This window comes from Cenococcum geophilum (genome assembly GCF_001692895.1).
Source record: "Cenococcum geophilum 1.58 unplaced genomic scaffold K441scaffold_38, whole genome shotgun sequence".
Taxonomy (NCBI): domain Eukaryota; kingdom Fungi; phylum Ascomycota; class Dothideomycetes; order Gloniales; family Gloniaceae; genus Cenococcum; species Cenococcum geophilum.
In genome coordinates, this window is record NW_027137596.1 from 1,179,144 (window position 1) to 1,204,839 (window position 25,696).

Genomic DNA, 25,696 nt, shown 5'->3' on the forward strand with positions numbered 1-25,696 from the left:
GAACTCATGTTTGGCTACGATACTACTATATAAAAACTGGAGCATTGGGCTTATAATAGGATTCAGCACGTTTTTCAGCAAGGGTTTACCAATGCTCAACTGAGAGTTGATTTACCGGAACTGAGGGAAGGTGGATGCAGAGGGGTACTCTGTAGTTCGCGACGTAATGTCTAATCTCCAGGTTATAAGACAGCTGTATAAGTGGGGTGAGATGTGGTTATTTGTCCTTGGAGAGTTACTAAGCCCAGGTCGAAACTGAGCGCCCCTAAAAATGGTTGTGATGAATTGACAAGACCGGCGGAGCAGGATATTACGTCGCTACGAAAATAACTAGCTAAAGAGAAAGAAGAGCGAGAGCATAACTGAGAGTTTTCCAAATATTTTGGGAGGCCAAATGGTCGACATTCTGCGGATGCGCAACAAATGCGGGAGTAACTCGAGGAAGCGGAGAAGTTAAACCGGTGATCTATTACTATTAGCGTCTACAGTTAAACCCTCGAGCATCCCTCTAGGTTCCACCACATTCGTATCGTCGATAAAAATGCCGACATGGAATCAAATGTGTTCAAAGAAGCTTAGATGGTGTGTGAGATCATCCTCGCCAAAATTTTCCAATCGCAGGGTTCGGGTACAGTACGTCCTCACACCCAGCATTTCAAATTGCCATCCGTCATGCATCGAAGAACACCATGCAGTGAAACAGTCCCCAAGGTCAGCCAGGATGTCTGTGGAGCCTCAAATCGACCTGAATGATTTGTTTCGCGCTTCGAATAAACCACAACGCCTTTTGTGGACTCGGCTGTTTGCAGCATAACATCACACACGGAAAACAATAGGTTCCCCGGATGTAATGAGGTATTATTCCAAGGTCACGGGAGCTACCTGCTATAGATGCCTGCCGTTTGGGATACCCGTAGAAGGGTTAAATTAGCAGAGTCCACTACATGTATAATTAATAGACCTATTCCAAAGTTTTTTCCGACTTGCTTCAGCGCGTTGGTAATTTGCCTTCATTCGGGGCTACAGAAACTTCCCGCATACTCTGTCAACTGTTCCCCGCCTAGCATCAATCAGAATCATGCTGTCCATCAATTTCCTCCAAAGCATCTTCGCGCTCCTGCTCGCACTAACATCCGCGTTCCCAACCTCCAGATTCAACAAACGCGACGACGCCGGTGTATGTCTTTTTTAATCCCCAAGTGCCCATCTTAATTACTGATATATTCATCCAAGATCTACGTCTGCTCGGATGTTAACTGGGGTGGAAACTGCGTCCACTATGTTCAACCGGTAGGTGGCGGCAATTGCGTTACGCTGGATGGCACTGCGTCCTCGATCGGACCCGACCCAGGATTCTCATGCACATTTTTCAAGTAAGGTTGCGTACCTCTTCCTAAATTACAGATATATGAGCCCTTCTGCTTTGACTTCCTAGAATTTTTCTTACCCACGTCTGTGCCGCATCACGAGGCTGATGTAACCTTTGGACCTAGAAACGGGCTCTGCGATGATTTAGGAGATGGAACGTTGCACTTGGAGTATCCGGGAGTCTCGAGCATGCCGGATAGGTGGAATGATGCAGTGAGGAGTTTTGTTTGTGTTGATAGTGCACAGGAATGAGCTGTGGCGGTTTAAGGGTGAAAAATGACAGACAGTTATGGAAATTAGCAACGGGACATTTTTTTTAAGGCATTCTGGGAATTATGTGAGTGATAGGAACATAATAGGTAATCGCCGTCAAAATTGACCTGCAGAGAGATTAATACTAAAAAATGGGTTGGTGGAAAATGAGGATTGCATTTGCATTCGAATAGATATAAATTGGCAGCAGTTTAGTAATTCGGTAAAAATAAATAGCCATATACAACAGCAAAATTCTATGCCTCTACTTCGCTGATGGCTGCCTGTGAATATTCCATAAGATGTTGTCGCAAACCTTGTACATGCAGATGCGGCCATCCCTTCCGAGTAGTGGTTAAGGAAGTTGATTAAATTTAGTCACGCCGTTAGCAAATCTAATAGAGAACTGTTTTGATTAGCTGGGGCTGCACCTAATTAGGATAGATCGCTTCGTCTATCTCCAAAGCGCCACTATGTTGAGTATATTTCTTATTTCGCTCTTTCAATATCAGAATGGGCCTCAGAAGAGGCCATGATGTTGGATGATTCAGAGTTTCCCTCTTTTTTATCTAGATTCAGAATATAATTTTAGTACTGGAGGTACTGTACGTGTTTTGAGAAGGTCATTCATAAAATTCCAATTATTGTCTATAGACTAGTATCTCGAAAAAGCGGGATTACGGACCGAAGGGTATGAGCGAAGAGCATAAACACCAGCTGATGTCTCAGACGATGTCTCACCTGCTTTTTCATGTTGACCGAACAGTTCAGAATGAGAACTCTGTCCATTCAAGCTGGCTCTTGAGCCTCTACGCCGTCTCAACGTATCCGGTTGAAAGCGCATATCGATCTTGGTGATTAAACAACAGAATTTATACCATTTGAAGTAATAAGCACGGCCATTTTAACGTATTTTTACCTACTTTTGGGCACAAATGTACGCATTTTGGTTATATATACAGTCAATATCAGCTGTCAGGACTCCTGATCTATCTTTGATGTGGTGATCGACGCCATGCCGACAGTAGCCGAAAGTAACCGTCACTCGGTCGACACTTCACTTTAGAGAATTCGCCAAAACATGATATTTGTTGAGATAGAATCTGTTCAGCCCATAGCATGGAGCTGCAGAAGGTATAGAAATAAGAAGCCTAAAAATAGAGTGGGTGGGGCTACTCTACAGAGATGAAACGTCTATGTGCTGGGGCCCCAAATCCCAGAAATGGAAAACAAGAGGCAACATGCTAAGTGTTGGAATAACTGACTCCCGTACCCAACGCCATCCCAATGCTAGAGCCTGCCGATCATGCTATGGAGAGAGAAAAAAAGGAGAAAGGTATGTAGGGTATAAGGGTAGTGAAATGGGCAATGCTACCGCAAGTGGGAGTGTTAGGTTGTACGTTGAGAGGAAGGAAGAGGTGTATGTGAAATTGAAAAAGAAAATAGAAACCAAAAATCGAATCAAATACCAAAGCCGATACTACAAGGTATCCTTTGGAGATCACGCAATAACAAAACACTCCGCCTTCTTATCTTCGCACCGCTGCCAAATCCATAAAAACCCTCATGTTGCCTTCTATGATTGCTCAATCGTTCAATCGTTAACTCCCAAGATTAGTCGTTGCTGGTGATGCCCACCCAACTCCATGCCTTATCCCATCTCCCCACCACATCTGTTGATTCACTGCCACAATGAAGATGTATCCGGCCTGGGTACTGTCAGAAAATGTCGTAGGAGTCGATAGCGTCCAGAATTTCGGCGTTAAGTAGTTGCGGCACTTTGTCTTCATCAATCTCGTCCACGGGGAGAAGGATGTCTTCTAAGGTGGGGATTTTCCGCACCTCGTCGAACTCGAAGGCTGGTAACGTGCGGAGATGGTGCCATGCCACAGTCGCATTGCCTGGTTCGCGCGGAAGCGGTAAAAAACGTCCTACGCTAGTCTTTGCTCGATCATCGCCTTCCCACTTCAATTCGGTTAAGGTGGGCCATGGTGCTTTATCTATCTTTAAATCCCACTTTGGGCACCAGATAGTCCTTTGGCATAACACTGTGCTGCGGTTGTCCATGAGAGATTTTCCTTTTAGGGGGGTGGCAATTGGCGGTAGGCCTCGCTTTCGCTGCTCCTCTTTGATTGCAACTGTTCTTCCGAGCTGTCGCCCTCGAGCTTGAATAATTACTTGCCGATGCTCTAACCAAGCCGGCATATCCATCTGAGCAACTTCTGACCTCGGAAACGTACGACGCATTGCGTTTATGCAGACTTGAAACTTCTCTGATTCTTTGGTCTCTGGTGACGCCCACGACAGCGAGTAACTGTAGGACATTGGAGGATGAAGGGTTTTAAGAATGGCTTAATGCTATGGAAAGATCCAAAGGCAATGAGGGATTTGGCAGAATCCAGGAAGGATGGAAAAAATCTGCTTTGAATCCGTTCGTGAAGCAATGGACTGATCTTCCGTCAAAAACACCTAAGTCTAAATTTTATTAGCGGACATTCACATATGAATTTCTCAATCCACTCTTTGGACCACCCGATTTAAGCGATTTCTCATAATGTCAACAGCGCTTGTGGAATAGCGATGTATGGTCTGTGCAATATTCGATGTATGGTCTGTCCACATTTGAAGTCGCACTGAAGAAGGCTCCTGAACTCATGAAGAGCTTCCAATAGACCGAACGAGCCTACCTCAACTCCCTCGAAGCTTCCATACGCCCCTCCATCTCATTTGTGCATCATTCACAGCAGCGCGCATCCTGCTCTGGTTTTTTACCTACGTACTTGAAGTCCTTTGTCGCGCACTTCCTAAAGGGTTGAGTATCAGCCCTACACGAATATGTTCCTGAAATCGGCCATCGGAGAAGTTAGTGGGGACTCATAAACTCAAGGAAGAGATGACCAACAGTTCCCGGATTTGTTTGGTTGAGTGATAGCTTAGGCAGACAGGGGGTTGGTCATGCAATATGCTACAGGAGGGCTGATTGTTAAGATCCGTGGAGTATGATAAAGATTTTGAGATAAATGGAAGGAAACTCGGAAAGATGCTTGGGGTTTGCAGAGATGAGTCTCCAAAACTAAATGGAGGTGGAGCCTAGATTGGAGTTGAAACGTATGGTAGATTGCTGTTATTGTCGCGTAGATGAATAAGAATGTGGATAAATAAGAATACTGAGGCCTGCTCCTTGCTATTGTTCCTAGTTTGTCAATAGAGTGAGTCACGAGCCAATTTCACCTGACAATACTTTAGATACAAATGCCGCCGACCTCCCGAAGCAGGCGGTGTGAGGAATTTTGCAATGTGTGAGGGCGCTACATAAGAGGTGGGCGATCAGTGATAAAGTTGCCGCGCTTTCAGGTTGCGGCGATTGCTTCCAGTTGTAGACTGGCCTGGAGGTTGCGGCAACGGATGCTATTAAGAAGCCTTCACGCCATTCGAAGACCTGGGTTGTTGCAAGAAATGGCTAGTAGGAATTGAAGGTTAGCGTAGGAAAAAGGTGAATGAGTTAGGTAAATGAGTGATGTAGACATGTGATCAGCAAACCTCGCAAGATCTAGTGGCTGTCTGGTCGGCAATGGCGGGTCTCTGGCTAAGGGAGATAATCGGCATATCAATAACGAGGGATGCGGCCGGAGCTGATAAGGCTTCTAACTGATAGGGGCAGAAGAACTCTCACATCATTACCGGCACAAGATGGTCGGAAGCAATCTATATTTACACCGCCTTATGGTATGAGGCGACTGACGCGGACGACTGAACTCGGAGATGTGCAGATGGAGGTATTTCAGTGCCGAATAGCTACATGGTTGATAATGGTATAACTCACAGCAGTGGAGAGCAGGACCGGCTATTAAGAGCAATGGTCAGGATTACAACTAGACAGCAGCACTGATTTAATTCCCTTCAACGCATCAAAGAGTCAAACTCACCATCTGAGACTTTCGGACTCAACATACAATACGCTACTAGCCTGGAAACAATTGACTCAAAACGCGTTCTCGCGACCTCACCTCTTCCTCAAGCGCCCGCCAATGGCTCAATACATCATTGATAGTTACCAGTCCGCCCATAAAGATTTTCCTGGCCTGAAAGAGAGCTTGAACGACATTCAAATAATATTGGTGACTGGCAGTAAATAGTTAAGGATGCGGCAAGAATAAATTGGATTGAAAGAGAAGAAATATGAGGATGCATGATGAGCATGATTCGGAAAGTGTGTGAGGACAGTCGCATTCCCTCCATGAAGGCTAGACATGAAAAATCATATGGAATGCTGTCTTCAACTCTAATCTCTTCTTGCTATGCACTTTATTGAAACGAGCCGCATGTTCCAGATTGGATACAAGTGTCTTTCCACCGCTGTTCGGATCTTGCGCACATTGTCGCATCAACCATTGTGCTGGTAGGATAGAGGATTGATCGGTCATAACCCATGACTATGGACAGGGCGGTCAGGTCAGACTTTAAGAAACTTACCTCGTGTGAGGGGTTGTTGGCAGTATGAGAGTTGATGTCTACAAAGGCGAGAGGGGTCATTGAGGAAAGCGGAGGCATGAACAACTGCTCAAACTTCCTGGTACGACGCGTGACCGCTCGCCGGGACTGGGAATATCCATTCAGCTGCATGGGCGATGAAACCAGAAATAGCGCTGCGTTTCCATGCGAGCGCAACGAAAGGTGTTTAAGGACTGTGGTGCGACGAGCGATGAAGTTGACAAACAAATTTGTTTCTCGTTTCAAGGGCGCTGATGCAGGCGTTGTTGATTGGCGGAAGGAGTGCTGCAGACCCTGGGAAAGACTTTGGTACATCTGCAGCAAGCGCTACGCCGCAGCCACTCATTTAAGCTTGGCAGCTCGTCGGTGGCGGCGACAACCCAGTTGCCTAAATCGTGCTCCCGGGCGCATCGCGCGCATTGAGAAGGGTGGAGAAGGGCAGAGAAGGGAGGACTTTCATGTAGGGTAATTTCTGAACAGCTTCGTGGCTTGTAGACACGCAAAAATGATTGCAACAATAGAGATATTATAACTTCGCCATCACTGATGAGATGACGTCTGCATTGAGCCTGGCAAAACAGGGAATAGCCCATTTCAACGCCACCGGCCTCCCCACGAAACCCTACATAACGGTCGGTTGCGACGAACTTTCGAAAGATGGACACCTCCTCTGTGACTTTCCCCCCACCTAGGTGTTGTCCCCTTGCGACCGACAATCCGTCAGCGATACCTGAGAGCACGCACGACCGTAACGTTGACCGGCTCTGAGAGCTCGAGCAGCGTCGCGCTGTCGTTGCGTCTTCAGCCGCTGCTATCCAATGGTCGCAAGTCTGGGAACGTAGGGCAAACGCTCAAAACAAACCGTCAGACCAGTGACCGACGTCCAGGTTGAATATAGCAATCGCAAGGCCAAAGGGTCTTTGCGCATTGCTCGGACCTTCCCGCAGGCTGGCAGCTGGGAAACCAAATGACTGGCCACTAAGAGTTCTTCTGACCTCCAGGGGCGGCTATTTGGGCCGCGCGATCGAAGAAACCGCTCGTTCCAGAATAGAGCCACGATTAACTGAGTGGCTGCTGAAACGCCTCAGTCGGGCGGCCTCTTGTTCTAGAAAATAGACAGAGGTCGCCAATTCGGTCCTGTTAGTTCTCGCGGTACGTGCAGCTGCTCTGTTTCATGTCGATTCGTTTCCTTTGTCGTTATAAGAAAACTCACAAAATCCCTTGTCTCCCCCGGCATTGCTTTTCACTGACTCACTTCTCTTTGTTGTGGCTATTGTGGATGAATACTATTGTCTCTTTCCTTTATTCCATTCACTAATTCCATAATTATCTTCACTGCAACCACATACTCTCTGGCAGTTTTTTCTTTTGCATCATCAACCGCACTCCCCTGCCTTCCTCTACCCACGAAGCAAAAAGCATTTTCACACATCTCTATATCTTCCTGATCCTCTGCTGTTATTGCATCCGCATCATTTGCCGCTGGCTGGCTTTTTCCTAATATTCATCCTCACAGACCGAGGCCTTTTGCACCACCCGCCGCCATCATGGCTTCCTCAGAGAACCAACAGCAAACCTTCCCGGCTGTGCCTCCATCTCTCTCCGCTGGCGATCATGAGATGCGAGACTACTACGCCCCACAAAATGTACCACGGCCTTCAATACACCAAGCACCATACCTCACACCATACCTCGGCCTTCGAGCTAGACTCTCACAAGTATGGCTTAATCGCTGGACTGTCCTCCTCCTCCTTGTTCTTGTTAGAACCCTTATCGCCATTGCTGGCATCAACGATAATCTCTCCTCGGCTAGACAACAAGCCCTCCGTGCCTGTATAGAAGTAGAAAATATTGGCAGCATTATGGCATCTATGCCTCATTACATGGCACAGGGTGTTAATGAGCTAACCGCTGGTGGTGTTGAAAGGGGAGCGAATGGGCTCCTATCAATGATAAACCTCAGTGTCACCGCCGTTGAGAACATTGTTCTATTTGTTATTAACATGATGACTCAGACCTACGTGTGTCTAATCACTCTTGCTGTCAGTGGAAGTCTCCATGCCGCAGTCCAACTCGGGGATGAAGTAGTCAAAATTCTAAATAGCACTATTCCCGCGATTGGAGACGATATCGCTAGCGTCACAAGCACCTTCGAAACGGATTTCAACAGCTTCATGAACAGTTTAAAGAGCATTCCTTTCGCGAATATTAACCCACCAACGCTGAACCTTGATACGGATATCGAGAAGCTGAAGAATTTGGAAATGCCTACCGACATCTCCACAGGCCTGCAGGATCTCAATAATTCCATACCCACCTTTGCCGACGTCCAAAACTTCACCGAAACAGTCATCAAATTTCCGTTCGAAGAAGTGAAGAAGCTCATTAGCGAAACCTTGGGCAATTATACATTCAACCGTTCCTCGCTACCCGTCCCCCAAAAGGAACAACTTAGCTTCTGCTCTGAAAACAACGGAATTAACGACTTCTTCGACGGTTTAGTAAAGTTGGAGATGATGGCCCGAAAGATCTTCATTGGCGTCGTTGTGGTTCTGGCCATCCTCGCATGCATTCCTATGGCCTATAGAGAGATCCGACGATGGCAAAAGATGCAACAACGAGCCCAGCTTGTCGGTCAAAGTGGGTACGACTCAATGGACGTTATCTACATAGCTTCTCGACCGTATACAGCGACATTCGGTATCAAGGTTGCAAACCGCTTTGGATCCACACGTCGGCAGACTCTTATTAGATGGGCAGTGGCCTACGCGACGTCGACCCCGGCACTTTTTGTGCTCTCCCTGGGACTTGCTGGACTTTTCGCCTGCTTATGCCAATACATCCTCCTTAAGGCAATTGAAAAGGAGATTCCAGCACTTACAAGCCAGGTCGCAGGCTTTGCGGATAAGGTTGTCAGCTCCCTCAACAACGCTTCCGAGACCTGGGCCAATGGGGTAAACGATGCTATTAACACAACAAACGCCGACATCAATGAGAATATTTTCGGATGGGTTAACATTACCACTACAGCCGTAAATTCAACTTTAAACGAGTTTGTGGACCAGATGACGAGTGCACTCAATACTACCTTTGGAGGGACTATTCTGTATGACCCTATTATGGGTGTTCTAAACTGCCTTGTTCTGCTCAAGCTTCAAGGCTTTCAGAAAGCCTTAACATGGGTCTCAGATAACGCACACGTTAACTTCCCTATGCTTGCAAACGACACTTTCTCACTTGGTGCCATAGCCAAAATCAGCGGTGATTCTTCTTCGGCGAATCTCCTTGCCGACCCAGGTAGCAGCACCGCGGACGAAATTTCTGCCTCAGTTCTCGAACTTACGAATAAACTTCAGAATGGCATTCGCACAGAAGCAATCATTGCAAGCTGCCTCGTTCTAATTTGGGTCTTCGTTGCGCTCATTGGCGTAGTCCGTGTTTGTATGCTCCTTTTCTGGCGCCAAAAAACCCGTGCAGAAGGTGGCCAAGCATATATCGTTGATCCTGTCACTGAAAACTTTCGAGGCCACGACTTCCAGCCTGATACTGCAGCACCGCCGTATGAGTATCCTGTCAACAAAGCCGCACCGTACACAATTCAACCCCGACCTTTCCCAACCTTTGAGCCAACTTCTAACGCCTATAGCTCGGAAGCTGAGAAGGTTGGCCAAGTCGGTGCGCACAACGTCGGCGATTCGGTAGCTCGCCCCGGCCATCTACGAGCGAGCAGCCACGGAGATCTTGGAGGAAACTCCCCTTTTAACGAAAAATCCGCGAACAATCCATTTTCTGACTAATTCGCTGGCATTCAATTGCCAATCCTCCCTGACCTTTTCTCTTTTGAGTCCTGAGTCTACGAGGATGCGAATTGTCGGATTGTGACGAGACGTAATTGCTCAGGTTACGTACCTTGGTCCCTGAGGTCTTTCCAAATCGATGCTTTGCTCTTTGGAAAACTGCTAGATGATGAACTTCGGTTCTCTCTGGTGGAAACTGGTGTACTCTATTCTTGGTTTATTGTTTGTGTTTTGCTCTGCATTTTGCGCGCGGCGTTGGATGATATCCCCTCGAACATTTGAAGTTTTTCAAAGCATTCTTTTGCTAGATATTTTGACGATCTTTTATGTCACGAGCGCGAGATGTCTCCTTGGGTATGTCTGTTCCTTTAGCCCTTTAAATCCCGTTCCTCTCCAGCGCTCTCCATTATCCATCATTTCCCTTCTCCATCTGAGTTCCTCCCCGCCTTCCCGTTGGCTTGCCCGGTTGGCCGCGAGGTCCGTTAGATTGGATTTAGGACGCGATGTTGTTGATTTTGGTGAGGCGCTGTGCACGAGCCGGACAGATTGGGTATGATCGCTCATTCGCCTTTCATTTGCTCCCTTCTACACTTGCCCTTCCGGTTGTATCTTCGGACCCGACTGTGGTGAGAAGGAGGAGGAGCTGTTGGCCTGACCCGTTCTGTGTTGTCTTGTCCAACGGAGCAGTGTAAGTGCAGATCGATAACAAGCGTCTAATCCTTCCTCCCCGTTATCTCTTTCTCTTTTCATTTCAGGACCAAGATCGAGACGGAATGCGGGTGGAGCTGGAGGAGAGTGAGGTGTCGTTGTTTGTACGGCTGGCTGAAGTATCCTCGTCCTTTGGATGTAGGGTTGGGTATTGCGCTTTGCGACCTGTTGGATCCCGTTGCTTCGGCCGGGGCTTTCTGGACGTGCTTGTGTCACTTCGGTTCCCATCGAACCTCTGTTTCGAGAGAGGGGAGGTGACTTGAAAAGATGTTTGAACCGGGTGGGATTAGTTTTTGCCTAGGTTGTTATGCTGCTAGCTTCTTATCAGTCACTCATTTGTAAATAATATCGGCGGAGAGTTACGAGCTCCCTACAGAGCCAAGCCAAAAAAATCTCTCCCGGACAACTATATGGAACTTCCTAGTGATATGTGTACTGCATTTAAGAGAATCCGTAAGCCAAACAATTTTCGTGAATCATGAATGCTCCGAATACGCAGCATTTCTTTGATACGGAGCACTGACCTCAATCGTCATCGGAAGCTCAAGCCACATGATGCTCATGCTTAAGCTCTCTCGCAGCTGCAACCCGAACAACATGGCGCTTGCAGCACAAAACGACCGCGCTGGAGTGGTCGCATAACCTGAAGTATCACTATTTAGCAGACATTGTTCTACTGTGCCACCATGTTGTCCGCGTTTACAGCTCGACCTATTATCGAGCTTAGACAACGGGACAAATCCAGGATCGAATCTATCTTAGCTTATGGTAAGTCGCCATCCGGGACTGCGGATTTACCCTCTGATGGATATTATAGGCGATAGAGTACTTGTCGGCCTGCACACTGGCAGCCTGCGTATCTACAGAGTGAACGAACTCAACGACGAAACCGAGACGACAGAGCAGAATGGCGATCGGCAACCCGAACAACCTAAAACCCGACCTGCGGACCTCCTCCGCGAAGAGGAAAAGTTCTCTCGCAGACCGATCCTGCAGCTTGCTATCATCAAAGAGGCGAATATCCTCGTCTCCCTCTCCGACAGCTATGTGTCCATCCACGACCTCCAGAGCTATGCGCTGCAGGAAAGGCTAGAGAAGACCAAAGGCGCTACTTCGTTCGCGGTCACATCTGATATTGTGAAGGATGCAAACACGGGTATACCTTCTATCGTGTCGCGGCTTGCGGTCGCGGTCAAGCGGAAGATAATATTATGGTTATGGCAGGACATGGAACTCTCTGAGGAGGCAACAGAAGTCATACTTGTAGCGGCTGTCAAATCACTGACATGGGCGACTGGGACAAAGCTTGTGGCTGGGATGGATCCGGGGTTTGTCATGGTGGATGTTGATAGCCAGGAAATATCGGACATCAACAAGCCGGGTGGTTTGGGAGACGCTGGCGGTCAATCTGGCTCTCGATTCGGCGCCATCACTTCTTCTGGTATGGGATACATGGGTATGGGAAGCTGGGTGCCAAAGCCAATGGCAACGAGGTTGGGGGAAGGACAGATGCTGTTGGCCAAGGATGTGAATACGCTCTTCATCGACACAGACGGAAATGCTATAGAAAAAAGACAAATTCCCTGGCCTTCAGCCCCAGAGGCAATCGGATACTCCTATCCATATATGCTAGCGCTTCAGCCTCCTTCTAAAGGAGGGCTAGAAGTCCGGAACCCCGATACTTTGTCGCTGCTACAGACGATAGCTCTACCGAATGCCAATTTCCTCCACGTCCCTCAGCCCAACATCAGCCTAGCTCACGCAGGGAAGGGCTTTCTGGTGGCTAGTGATCGGTGTATATGGAGAATGGACGCTTTGGACTACGACTCCCAAATCGATGAGTTGGTCGCGAGCGGTCGATATGACGAGGCCATAAGCTTACTCGGGATGCTTGAGGATACGCTACTGAAAGACAAACGAGGCCAGGTCCGAGAGATTAAAATGCTCAAAGCACAAGGCTTGTTTGATTTGCGAAAGTATCGGGAGGCCCTAGAGCTATTCTCGGATGCCAAAGCACCTCCAGAGCGGGTCGTTGCCCTCTACCCCAAGTCTATCGCTGGAGATCTCTCTTCTGTCGAGAGTAATAAGGACGCCGAGAGTGAAGCTGACCACGAGGAAGCCAACGGCGGCACAAGTACGACTAACAGTAAAGCTACCATAGCTACACCGGTATCCTCACTGGGTCGATCGATGGTCGGCAAGTTCAAGACAGAACATAAAAAAGCAGATTCGGATACATCGTCGGTGAGGTCGTTGAAGTTAACCGACTCCAGTGATACTGCAAGCATCAGAGGAAAGATCTCGGAAACATTAGCAACAGACAAGCCCCTAGGTAAGCATATACGAATTCAGTACTATAGACATGTATGGTCGCTAATGATACTGCAGAGGGGAGAGATTTAACCATTGCAGTCAATGAACTTCGTGCATTCCTCGCACAAACCCGAGTACAATTAAAACGATACATCAATACCAACGGAACCCTCAAAGAGCCACTTCAGCCTCCAAGCGAAAGCGAGTCCGAGAGCTTCAAGCCTCCGTTCCACCATTTTATCTTAGAGCCATCACCACCAGAACCTATCGACTGGGAGATCAAACTCCGCGAAGTCGCAGAATTAGTTGACACTACTCTGTTCCGAGCGTATATGCTTGTGAGTCCTAGTCTAGCAGGGCCGCTTTTCCGCCTAGATAATTTCTGCGACCCGGATGTCGTCAAGGAGAAATTGTACGAGAGCGGAAGATACAGTGATCTTATCGACTTCTTGCATGGCAAAAAGTTACATCGGGAAGCGTTAGAGTTACTCGAGAAGTTTGGCAAGAGCGAGGCGGATGACGAGGTCACACCTGCTTTGAAGGGTTCACAGAGGACTATAGGGTATCTGCAACAGCTCCCTCCCGAGATGATCGATTTGATTCTCGAATTTGCAGAATGGCCGCTAAAGACAGACCCCGAGCTGGGAATGGAGATATTCTTAGCGGATACAGAAAATGCGGAAACCTTGCCGAGAAACAAAGTTCTCGATTTTCTGCAGCGAATTGACTTGAAGTTGGCAGTGAGGTATCTGGAGCATATAATTGAAGAGTTGAATGATCTCACACCAGATTTCCACCAGCGTCTGATCGATCTATATTTAGAACGACTGAAAGTGGGACAGGACGAGTTTGAGAGCGGTGATGAGCGGAAGCAGTGGTTGGGGAGATTAGAGGCATTTTTGAAGAGCAGCACGCAATACAACAAAATTCGAGCTCGCAGCCAACTGCCGACAGAGGGTAAGCACTTATTCGTAGTACATGTAACGCTATATGGCTAACACTCTTCCTAAAAAGATCCGGACTTCTTCGAGTGTCGCGCTATCGTGCTAAGCAAGATGGGTCAGCACAGGCAAGCCCTCCAAATTTATGTCTTCCAACTTAAAGACTACCAAAAGGCGGAAGAGTAAGACACGCTCCCTCTATTCTTCCCCACCTCCCTACTCACTTCATTGCCTCTAGATACTGCAACCAAACTTACCTTTCCGCGGTCCCTTCTTCCACGAACGCGCAACATTCACCCATCCGCCCTACAGCCACTGATCCCGAAGATGCCGAACCTTCAATATACCACACGCTCCTGGGTCTTTATCTCACGCCACCGCCTCCTCATGCTCCCAACTGGCCCCCAGCTCTCGACTTACTATCCAAACATGGTGCTCGTCTCCCTGCTTCCACCACACTCGGCCTGGTTCCTGAGTCCTTGCCTGTGAAGGAGTTGGAGAGCTACTTCCGCGGCCGAATACGGAACGCAAACAGCGTTATGAACGAGGAGAGGATCGTGGCGCGGTTAAGGGACGTCGAGAAAGTGGGAGTAGAGGCAGCATTACTATTAGGTGCGAATGCGGGACCGGGAGGGAAAGCACACCCTGGAGGGAGGAATAGGAGGGTGGTTATCGACGAAGATAGGCACTGTGCTGTTTGCCATAAGAGGTTTGGTGGGTCGGCGATCAGAGTGTATGCGGATAACACTGTAGTGCATTCGGGTTGTATGAAGGGGAGCGCAGGCAGGAGAGGCACGGGCACGTTTACGGAAGGGAGGAGAGCAGGCTGGACGTAAGAAGAGTTGAGTAGGGAGGTTTGTAATTGAGCAAAGAGGTGGGTAGCGCAAGGGTGACACATGTGAATATGGAATCAATGTTATCCTAAGAGATTGGATAAGAGGCATTGCAATTGGAACACTGGAGATGGCTTCTTGGTTGTTCATATCCCCATCAGATACATTTTCAGGTCCACTTTGACATCTACTCCTTACTCTGCTATATAATATCTAACAGCAACCGAACGCTGTATGCCCCCCTTAACGAGTTGCTAGATCCGTAATACGTTCTCTATTAGCAGTATGTATGCATCCTCAGCCGATGTGGTGTTCCGTGTATTTTTCTACACTACGACAACGATAGTCCCATCCTTGTCTACTTATAGGAATCCGTCTGAACAGAGCAGCTCTGATCATGGCCCTTCTTGTTTGCTCCCCTAACTCCAGATGTTTGGAAAGGGCGAATTATTGTTTGTACGAGTGTTCAGTCTCTCATCCATCCTCTTCGACAACTTCCTCGCCATAATTATCCTCCTCTTTCGCATCATCAACGGCAGGCTTGCCACTCGCTGCATTATCCTCCTCCATTCTTTGTGTTAGAAAGGCGTTGATACTACTCTGGAGTTCAACAGCTTCGGCACGAAGTTTCGAGAGGTAAGCCGTGCGATCGGTGGTGGAGGGGTTAGACGACAGCTCCGGTAGGGAGTGGATGAAGTGTTTAGCGCTGCAACCCGGGGAAGTGTAGTGCGCAGTGAGCTGAGCAGGTGCAGACATAGTTGATGGAGGAATAGGAGCGCGTTCTTCAGCTTGGTAAATTTCTGCTAGTGGAGCGAGGTCGGAGATGAGGCAGGACTGCATGATCCTCACTCGATGGAGAACCTTGTCGAAACCTCAGCCCTGCACTTCGTATTATTCCCAAGTACAAACGCCATCACTGCCGTCACCGCCACGACCATCCATTATGGATCTCCGATGAAGACATCTATATCTCTCTTATATCTGCCTCCTGTTGTGCCGGCTATGACCTGAATCAGGCTATATTAACACCTGGATCGCAATATCAAGCCTCGTATAGCTCATCTATACGTTGTACAACCTTGCGCAATGACATCCTCACCTCCCCCCGTAACACCCACCTACCGCCAGAGCAGAGACAGCGACGACTCTGACTCTGACTCCTCGCAAATCACCACCCTCTCTGTGCAGCGACGATCGCCTTTGCTGCCACGAAAAGGCAAGCCGCCTGTGCTCGCACTTGTTGATACCGCTGCTGGACAGAACTTCTCTCGACCCACCGCAGCTCCCCGCGGGGTCGCCCACGACCTGCCCCTGCGAAACCACTCTCCCACCGTCGAGCACGCCACCCCTACCTCGCACTTCGGCCACCGACCGCGCCAGCGATCACAAGGCTATTTTGAGCCTACCCTGCCCTCCAATGCGCCCGCAATGTCGAACCACCTTACAGCGTCGCAGATTGCCGCTCAAGCAGCAATGCATGTCCAGAATCCGCACCACATGCGGAAGCGCTCAACCACAATACCAGAGCCAGGGAGTAATAATGGAACCCCGCCTGGACGACGACCGCCTGGATCGTCACCGCCTGCAGTGCCCACCACAGTAACTTTCGCAACGAACGGTATGACATACCAAAACGGGATTTTAGGAGGACACAAGATGGCGGCGACGACAGCAGCAAATGTGGCATTTCCCAGGAGTCCAAAGCATTCACCAGGTCTGCCGCTCGATCACGGTTCACCAGCGCCGCCAGAGCTACAGCAGAAACCGGTCAAGGAGAAGTCGAAGATGAAACTATTTTCGAAACCGAAGAGCATCGGCATCTCCAAGGATAGAGATTTTGACAAGAAGCACCCAGCGCTGCCATCGCCAAATAAGATAAGCATGCATAGCACGGGCGCTCTGAATAGGTTGATGAACCAGTCGACCACAAGTCTGGTTGATCCAAGCATGTCGAGTGCTTCGTCTCTTTACTCTTCGGCGAACGCATCAACATCAACGCTGGTGCCTTCCGAGAGGGCGACAATGTTTCAGCCGGAGAAGGAGAAGGAGAAGCATAAACACCATTTTCTATCGAGACAGAAGAACAGGCTGAAGGATAAGGATGACCATCATTTACCGTTGTCTTCAGCGATGAGTAACTCGAGACCAACGGATCCGAATGCTCCGCAGCCGCTGTACTCGTTTGCGGCGCCGTCATCACCTGGCCATTCAAGCACATTCGCGGCATCAATGAGTGGGCTGGATTTGAGGCATGGAGGTCGCGCATTGAGACAGAAGAAGAAAGAGGAGAAAGCAGCTTCGTTTACACCGTATCTTGTTGACTCTCTAGAGCCCCCTTTTAGGGAACGAAACCAGTCTTTCAGCCAGGAGCGCTCCGAGTGGCCAGGGGTGGGCAGTCTTGGAGCTTCTCCTGGTGTAACGTTAGGTCCATCTCCAGGCGCACCACTATCATATCCAAATGACCTATCTGGACTAGGAGCCTCCTTTGGAATTCCAGGACTTACGCCTGACGATGCCTGGCCGCTCTTGAAGGCACGATTATTACACATCTTTGAAGGAGAAGACCCTCGCCCGCCCATCGAAGACTTCAATGCGCTCGTCTCCGTACACATTAGAATATGCATTCAGAAGCGCGCGCCAACAATTCTAATAGAAGATCTTAGTGAACTCCTTGAAACCGGCTTCTCCTCGCTGGATCAAACACTACGCCATGTCCCGGATGACCGTCTCATCCCCCATCTGGTCGAAATGTGGCTTGTGGTCTTTACCACCATTCTCCCGTTCCTTCAAGCAGTGTTTTTGCCACTAGACCTTGAATTCAAAGGCCGTGGTTCTCTCATGACAGCGCCCACAGCTGCTGAATTCTGGGGCGCCGCACTCCCCGACAGCGACATGTCAGCTTCAAACAAAAACATCCCGACACTCGGTGAGGACCTCGACGTTCGCCGCATCACTCTCCTCACATTCCGCGACATAGCTATCCTCCCCCGCAACGACACGCTCATGGCCATCTTCTCGCGCCTCTCGCTAGAAAACCTCAACGCGGGCGTGGACAGCCCGAATCCGATCCCTGACTCTTCCTCAGTGCGCCCCAGTACTGCTACATCCATATCAGACGGCACCGGCGCGGGCCCGATGAGCAGCTACAACTCCCAAAGCTCTACCCTGCTTGACTCCACCCCCTCCTCTACTTCTTTCGGAACGTCCTCGCGCTCCCGCGCTACTTCGAATACGTCCGCAGGCTCCTTTTCCGCGCACTCTCTGCAATCCCCCGCGCCGCCTCCCCCGCCTCAGCCTATGGACTCGGCGAAGGTCACGGAGACCGTCGGACGCATGCTTCAGTGCGTCAGCGTACTGGCGAGCGTGCAGAGTGGAGATGAGGCGCAAGCGAAGATGGAGAGGCTGACGAAAGAGCTGAAGTACAATTGGCTAGGTAGAGGCAGGACGGGCAGGCAGAGGAGAGGATTTGTAGGACCGAGAGTGCCTAGAGGTGGGGTTTTGGCTATTGGGGGAGTGGCGTAGAGTGAGACTCGGTATGATTCTGTCTTTCTTGGAGAGGAATGGGTTTGAATGCGCGTATTGGGTCGGAAATCAGTGTGGATGCTTCTGTAGTTTTTGGATCGTGTGGGTGCATTGTAGAGGCGTTTTAACAGGTAAGTGTGGGTCTGGATGATGTTACGAGGCGTGCGAGGCTTTATGAGAGGAGAGTTACTCGTCCAGTTTTACAGAGGACTTCCAGATGAGTTCGCATTTGCACATACAAAAATGGATGAGAAGCGGTAACCTTATGGGTCATATCATCATGTACTTGTCATCAAGAAGCTAGGTGTCTCGTGTCCTTCTAGCATGCATTTTCCATTATACAAGTCATAGTTTGAACGCGGATACTTTCCTACCTGTCTATCCGCGAGCGCTCTTATCTACCAAGGTCCGAATTATCTCTCAAAAGCCAAATAAGCGGGTTTAAGCTGTTCAACGACAGACACTCCCACCACTCTCAAATTTCGTCTGAAAGTGTCAGAGTGTACTTAAAGTTATGTCGTTTCTCCGAATCTCCGCACATTATATATCCTTTAGACTAAAATCTTAGCGTATTACCATATCACTAAATCTGCATGCAAATAGCTATGTTTGTCACTATAAATCTCAAATCCCATTTGAACTCGCCGTCTTCCCATTCTTAGGAAAACATTACCCTACTATTTCCCTAACGTAGCTTATGGGCTCTTTACGGTTTTGAACATCAAAACCAATGCCTCAAATGCTCAAATGCAGGCATTTTCTTAATAAAAGGCATCACGCAGCATTATCTACGATATTAATAAATAGTTTTATATAATCAAGGCTCTATCGCGATATTTTATAGTGTTCGTATTGGAAGCGCTACTCGATTGACTGTATATATAATCTAATATAAGGATAATAGAAATATTAGAAACGCGAATTTAGGCGTATAGAAAAGGTCTTCTCTTTAGCTTACTGTATAATTACTATAACTTTAGCTGTTAATTTAAAAGTGGGATTTCTTAAGCGGAATATAAGCACTAAATATACCCTTATTTAAGATGCCTTAGGTAGGCGATTCTATATCTATACCGGTAACGTATTCCACCACCGAGCCGGCAGAACCACCGAGCCGGCAGATCCATTTCCCCACCAAAAATCGTAAAAATCACAATATAATATCTTAACAACCACTTAATAATAAATTCTAATAATTTAGATTTAGACTTTTATATACACTCTGCAGCTTCTATTAAAGTTGCATAGTATATAGGTTAGTAGTTTTTAAGATATTAAAATTTGGGGGCCAAAATATGGCCAAATTACTATATCTTAAAAACTACTAACCTATATACTATGCAACTTTAATAGAAGCTGCAGAGTGTATATAAAAGTCTAAATCTAAATTATTAGAATTTATTATTAAGTGGTTGTTAAGATATTATATTGTGATTTTTACGATTTTTAGTGGGGAAATGGATCTGCCGGCTCGGTGGTTCTGCCGGCTCGGTGGTGGAATACGTTATAGATAATTTTAATAACAATATAGAGAAGGCTCGGCTTAACATATAAGCATAGGTAATATAAGAAAAGGTTTTACTACGACAAACTATCTATTTTAGTAATAATTAGATGTACTAAGAATGTGGTAAAGGGGTTTGCTATAAAAACTGTTACGGCTCGTACAAATGCCTCTGAACCGAAGCTTGTAGAATGCTATATTACGAAGATACTAAGCTAAGGAGCAGAAGGAGGTCGAGGAAAGGACAGGTCTATATACACGAGCCAAGTCTCTAAGCGAGCCCCTGACTAGGCTGCATGTAGACGTTGCAGGGGCGGTGCCCCAGCGCCGTCACAAAAACCGTACTTGTTACGGCACTGGCAGAACTTGGCAGAACTACGCACCGGCAAGTTGCCACAGATTGCCGCATATTGCGGTCACGTGACGCGAAGATCGTATATAGCTTCGAGCGGCGCTCCCCTTCTTCTCCTTTCCTTTCTTTAGCTTTAGATTCTCGTTTATAGATAATCCAATCGTACAGGCTTGCGCGACCCTTTTGCTGTACTTATGTCTTAATTAACTAAGTCGCTAACATTATCTAAAGCTTACTCTACTCTTTCTTCCTAAGAAGGAACTTAAATATATCTATAAGAATATAGAATAGGACCCTAAGGATATTACTAGGACTATAAGGACAGGACCTAAAAGAAAAGAATAGAATCCTAAGGAAAGGACCCATAAGATACGCATAGACTAGAACCCCTAAAGAAATTACCTAGAATTACCTAATACCCCTACTACCATACCACAAACTACAGCAGTAGGTAAAGCAGCTGTAGGACCCTTAAATACTTTAGACGAAGAAATAATTAACGTTTTAACCCCCTAGGCGGAGCTTGCGGCTGCTAATACCAAAATTAAATAATTACGAGAGCTACTTAAAGCTAGAGATACCCCTATATCTAATAATAAGTTATTATTAGATAACTAAAGACTTACTATAGTCCTTTAGGCCCTATCCTAGCGCCTTAGTGGATCTACTAAGGCCTATATAGCACTAAAGCGGTTAATAAAGGTTGTGGACCCCCTACTACTTACAGATGGAACCGACCCTATATTTAATAATTAGAAGCTTTAATTATAGGATAAGCTTAAAGTTAATATAGACTACTTCCCTAATGCCTAAGCTAAAATGGCCTATGTCTTTAGCTGTACTAGCGAAGACACCTAGACGCATTTACGCCCGCGATATACTAAAGACTTAATAGACCCCTTTATCTTTAAAGAAGAAATAATTAAATACTTATCTTTTATTTATAAAGACCCTTTTAAAGTATAAAACGCTTGCCTTAGCTATAAAAGCCTAAACATAAAAATAACGGAGACCTTTTTAGCCTTCTAAACCCGCTTTTTATACCTAGCTAGATAGGCCTAGATCTCCTAGGAAGACCTACTACTAGACCTCTTTAATAAGCTTACCCTAGACCTATAGTAGGCTATATTACTAGCTTATACTATAGTATAGACGTTAAAGAAACTTATAGACTATTGCCTAGCTATTAACTAAGGCCTCCGTTAAATTAAGGTATATGTTAACCGGCTAAAAACTAAAAACCTTATAAACTAGGCTATAAGAACTGCGAGTACGGCCTATAGTGCCCTAGTATAATCGGCAACTCCTATAGCTAACCCGGCAGCTAGCTATATAGCTACCCCTACTATAGGCCTAGTGTACACTCGGCCTATATATAGTGACCCTAATATATAGGCCCTTAGCGATTAAGGAGCTTACTTCTTATATAGTTAAATAGGCTATCCTATAAGGAACTACCTAATAAAGGTAAAAATAAACAAGGTTTTATTAATTTAGGAGGATAATATAGAGCCAGAAAAAGAGGAACCCTAGAGGAAGACTCCTCTCTAGGGTTAAAAGGGATCGATATATTATATATTAATCTAGGTTAGCTAGTTAGTAAAAGAAGCTACATTATCCCTTATACTTTATTTTATAATAGATATTAAGTTTTAACCTCTACTTTAGCTAACTTAGAAGTAAATATCTTTACTTTAATTAACACAAAGTGCGCTATAAAACTGGCTAACTTTTTAAATATACCCCTTAAAGAACTGCCTAAACTAATCCCTATTCGCGGTTATAACGGACAGATAGGGCTACCTATTATAATTATCTTGCGGATCCACCTCCGCGTTAATAGACGAAGGTAGTATAATATCCCCTTTCTTATTATAGACTTAGGAAGCTATAATATAATCTTAAAAAGAAAATGGCTAGCCTATTTAGGCTTATAGCTTAAAGTATAGAGCAGACGGCTTATCTAGCCCAAAACTCTACCCCTAACCCCTTCCTTTATAAAAGAAATTAGTATTATAATAGAAAACCTTATACAGCCTTAGATTAATACCATTTACTAGGCCGATGCTATACGTAAAGACTAGGCCTTTAAGAAGGACGTATAGCTTAACCCGTAACGGATCTATATACTACACTACCCCTAGACTACTTATATTACGCTACCCGTACTAAAGACCTAGGAAGTTAGTAGTAACCTAGCTAAGTTCCCTATAAAGAACCCTATAAAGCTATAAAGGAAAGCTAGGGATATTAGACACTATACTAAACTAATAAATAGGAAGGATAATTTACGGAAAATGGAATATAAGCTAAGGAAGACTATAAACCCTATACCGTAAACCACGGCTTAATAGACGCTAAAGAAACCTACGGACCTCCCACTAGTTAATGTCTACTATATTAGCGCTATAGGATTCTACTAGAACCTAGTTTAGCCTAATACCGTTACCTTTATAACTAGCCTATACAAAATTAACTAAATAATTAAAGAAAAGGAAAGTAAGCTTAGTAGATAAGAAAGCGGGCTTATAGATAAAGAACTAATAGAGTAAAAACTGCCTAATTAACACCGGAAATTTAAGGATATATTCTCTAAGGCAGTGTCTAATATGCTTTTACCTTATTAACTATATAACTATAAGATTGAGATTAAGCAAGATAAGGGAAGCACCCTTAGCTTTAGCCCTCTCTACCTATAGTCTATTGCCGAATTATAGGCTATAAAGTAGTACCTTATTAATAACCTAAATAAGGGCTTTATTAAGCCTAGCTAAGCCCCTTTTAACTTACCTATTCTCTTTATTAAAAAGCTAAATAGAGGACTGCGCTTCTGTATTAACTACTATAAGCTAAATAATATAACCCGCAAGGACCGCTACCTACTGCCCTTACTTAATAAGACTCTTACCTAAATAAGTAGAGCTAAGGTTTTTATAAAGCTTAATATCCGCTAGGCCTTTTACTAAATTAGAATAAACCCTAAGTTTAAGAATTTTATTATATTCCGGACCCGTTATAGGACGTATAAATATAAGGTACTTCCTTTTAGACTAACTAACGGACTAGCTATGTACCAGCGGTATATAAACGATATACTCTTTAACTACCTTAACAACTTCTATACGGCCTATCTAGATAATATTATAATCTATTTAAAGAACAAACTGGAATATAAGGAGCATGTCTATAAAGTCTTATAACGGCTCCGCGAAGCTAGCCTTTAGGCTAATATTAAGAAGTTAGAATTTAGTGTTAAGCGTATAAAGTACCTAGGTTTTATTATTAGCATAAATGGAATTAAGGCCGACCTAGAGAAAACGACCGTAATTAACTAGTGGACGCCCCTATAGACCGTAAAGGGGGTATAATCGTTTTTAGGTTTCTATAACTTCTACTAACGCTTTATTAAGAACTATAGCAGGATTACCCGGCCTCTTAACCACCTTACTAGAAAAGACTAGCCCTTTTACTTTAACGCTATATATATACAGGCCTTTAATAAGCTTAAAAAATGGCTAGTATCGGCCCCCCTACTTACCTACTTTAACCTAAAACGGCCCTTAATGCTAGAAACTAATGCCTTAAACGGCGTAATAGCCGGTATTTTTTCCTAAAAGCAACCGGATGGAGAATGGCACCCTATTATATACTATTTAAAGACTATAATAGATACTAAACTAAACTACCACATCTATAATAAAGAAATACTAGCTATTATCTTTAGCTTTTAGCACTTGCGTATACAGCTAGAGGGGACCCCTAAACCTATTAAAGTAGTATTAGATTATAAGGCCCTAGAATACTTTATAATAACTAAGGCCCTTACAGCCTAGTAGGTACGCTAGGCGGATATTCTATCTTAGTTTAACTTCTTAATTATATATAGACCAGGCGCTATAAACCGTGTAGATACTTTTACTAGGCGCGAATAAGACCTAGGTAACTATACGGCTACGAAGATCTTATTATAGACCTAGACGCTACTACGACTAGAGTACCTTAACCCTTAAATATAGGCAGAACTAAGTATAGACCCCTTAGGCGCTAAGATATATCCTATTAACCCTTTAGGACTTAACTTAATTAACAAATTGCTGTAGATAAACTGTATGGCCCCTTCTCTATAGAAGTACCGTAAAAAGGTAAAGAACGTTACCAGCCTATAGTCCCTTAAAAATGGATTACTTAAGTATTAGGAACGGCTAGTAGTAGTAAAAAAATAGAACTTACGGACTCGGCTTATTACTAAAGCATATACCTAGGTTTTTATGGCCTACTCTAGAAAGAATAAGACCTATAGGATTATTGGCGACCGCTATTACTGGCCCGAAATAGTTATAGATATCGACCGCTATATACAGAACTGCAACGACTGCTATAGGTCTATAATCCCATAAGATAAGACCCTAGGATTATTAAAACCCCTCCTAATACCTAACTACCTTTAGTAATATGTCTCTATAGACTTTTATAAGCTACCTCTAAACCATAACGGATATAATATAGTTATAATCCTAGTTAACTACTTTAGTAAGCGCCCGTTCTTAATTCCCTATTATAAGAATATTAATGCTAAAGAGGCAGCCTAACTGTATATTTACTACGTCTACTAAATTTATAGACTACTAAATACTATTATATCTAACTATAGGCCGTAGTTTATATTAGCCTTTTGAAATAAGTTTACCTAAATTCTAGGTATTAAGCTAAAGCTTTTTACGGTATATTACCCCTAGATAGACAGTTAAACGGAGATTATAAATTAATACTTAGACTAGAGACTCCGGCCTTTTATTAACTACTTCTAAAATAACTAGGCTAAACTATTGCCTTTAATAGACTACGCCTAAGCGACCCTACCCTATAACTCTACCAGATTTGCCCCTATTTAACTAGAAATGGGTTACTTACCCTATATAAGCTTTAACTAGAAAAGACTAGAAGGGCCCTAGACTATACGCGAAAAACTATCTTATAAGGAAGCCTAGTAGTACGCTAAGCGCTTAGAAGAAGTTTAGAAAGTAGCCTATACGAACCTAAAAAAGGCCCAGAAATTAATAGAACAGTAGGTAAATGTAAGGGGATCTTGTAGACAGGGGGCTATAAGGACACGATTGGAATAGGATAGATTGGTAAGAGAGACGAATCCTTGAGGAGGTAAGGCCTTTGGGATTATGGAGATTATATACTACGGGTACGTGCCTTTGGCATGTGACCGGCGACCATCTAAGGGGCGTCTGGGGGTTGTCCTGAGGGCAACCTAAGGTGTCCGCAATAATATCCCTTATATTGCCCCCCCCCTTCTTACGGTCGGCCCCCAATCGCTATTACCTTGCGGTAGGGAGATTATAAGGGCTCGTCCCAGAAGAGGTTCGGAGAGATATTAAAGAGGTATTAGCATGCCGCTGTATATTATCTATCTATCTAACCCCTGCTTTAAACTCCTAAAAAACCTTAATAAGGGAAAAACGTGACTGGAGAAAAGACGCGAGGATTGCTAGAAAACCTATCAGAAGTCTACCGGAAGTATACCGGTGACTACCTAGGCTAATATAGGGATTTTTATGCAACTCTACTTCTAAGCCTTTATGCTAGTCTATAATTAATCATAAGTA

The 25,696-nt window shown here is 45.5% G+C and overlaps 7 protein-coding genes across 7 annotated transcripts; 4 read left to right on the forward strand and 3 right to left on the reverse strand.

Moving 5' to 3' along the window:
• Nucleotides 1–715: 715 nt before the first annotated feature.
• K441DRAFT_698416 (uncharacterized protein) lies at nt 716–1,818 on the forward strand. Its single transcript, XM_067653059.1, has 3 exons — nt 716–1,177; nt 1,234–1,290; nt 1,405–1,818. The coding sequence occupies exons 1-3, from the start codon at nt 1,079–1,081 to the stop codon at nt 1,618–1,620; spliced, it is 372 nt and encodes a 123-aa protein (XP_067501106.1). The 5' UTR covers nt 716–1,078; the 3' UTR covers nt 1,621–1,818.
• Nucleotides 1,819–3,459: 1,641 nt separating this feature from the next.
• Nucleotides 3,460–3,945, reverse strand: K441DRAFT_449983 (uncharacterized protein; the record flags this gene model as incomplete). The annotated part of the gene is made up of 1 exon (XM_067641688.1): nt 3,460–3,945. A coding segment is annotated over one exon (486 nt), but the record flags the coding sequence as incomplete, so codon positions are not given.
• A 1,704-nt stretch (nt 3,946–5,649) lies between these two features.
• Nucleotides 5,650–6,627, reverse strand: K441DRAFT_205087 (uncharacterized protein). Its single transcript, XM_067640507.1, has one exon. It carries the CDS (start codon nt 6,424–6,426, stop codon nt 5,926–5,928), a length of 501 nt encoding a protein of 166 aa, XP_067501108.1. The 5' UTR covers nt 6,427–6,627; the 3' UTR covers nt 5,650–5,925.
• Nucleotides 6,628–7,658: 1,031 nt separating this feature from the next.
• On the forward strand, nt 7,659–9,908 carry K441DRAFT_574054 (putative pheromone-regulated multispanning membrane protein Prm1; the record flags this gene model as incomplete). The annotated part of the gene is made up of 1 exon (XM_067644088.1): nt 7,659–9,908. The coding sequence occupies one exon, from the start codon at nt 7,659–7,661 to the stop codon at nt 9,906–9,908; it is 2,250 nt and encodes a 749-aa protein (XP_067501109.1).
• A 1,394-nt stretch (nt 9,909–11,302) lies between these two features.
• Nucleotides 11,303–14,706, forward strand: K441DRAFT_574586 (uncharacterized protein; the record flags this gene model as incomplete). Its single annotated transcript, XM_067644104.1, has 5 exons — nt 11,303–11,384; nt 11,434–12,948; nt 13,005–13,886; nt 13,944–14,052; nt 14,109–14,706. The coding sequence occupies 5 exons, from the start codon at nt 11,303–11,305 to the stop codon at nt 14,704–14,706; spliced, it is 3,186 nt and encodes a 1,061-aa protein (XP_067501110.1).
• Nucleotides 14,707–15,186: 480 nt separating this feature from the next.
• Nucleotides 15,187–15,441, reverse strand: K441DRAFT_483396 (uncharacterized protein; the record flags this gene model as incomplete). The annotated part of the gene is made up of 1 exon (XM_067641910.1): nt 15,187–15,441. A coding segment is annotated over one exon (255 nt), but the record flags the coding sequence as incomplete, so codon positions are not given.
• Nucleotides 15,442–15,789: 348 nt separating this feature from the next.
• K441DRAFT_574431 (HbrB-like protein) lies at nt 15,790–18,225 on the forward strand (the record flags this gene model as incomplete). The annotated part of the gene is made up of 1 exon (XM_067644099.1): nt 15,790–18,225. One exon carries the CDS (start codon nt 15,790–15,792, stop codon nt 18,223–18,225), a length of 2,436 nt encoding a protein of 811 aa, XP_067501112.1.
• Between the last annotated feature and the right edge of the window lie 7,471 nt (nt 18,226–25,696).

What these genes read in the sequence shown, in the direction of transcription:
- K441DRAFT_698416 (XM_067653059.1), top strand. Translation starts at nt 1,079, where the DNA reads ATGCTGTCCATCAATTTCCTCCAAAGCATCTTCGCGCTCCTGCTCGCA. An exon ending in ACAAACGCGACGACGCCGGT is followed by an intron (nt 1,178 to 1,233) that starts GTATGTCTTTTT and finishes TATTCATCCAAG; the next exon opens with ATCTACGTCTGCTCGGATGT. An exon ending in GCGTCCACTATGTTCAACCG is followed by an intron (nt 1,291 to 1,404) that starts GTAGGTGGCGGC and finishes CCTAAATTACAG; the next exon opens with ATATATGAGCCCTTCTGCTT.
- K441DRAFT_205087 (XM_067640507.1), bottom strand. Translation starts at nt 6,426, where the DNA reads ATGTACCAAAGTCTTTCCCAGGGTCTGCAGCACTCCTTCCGCCAATCA.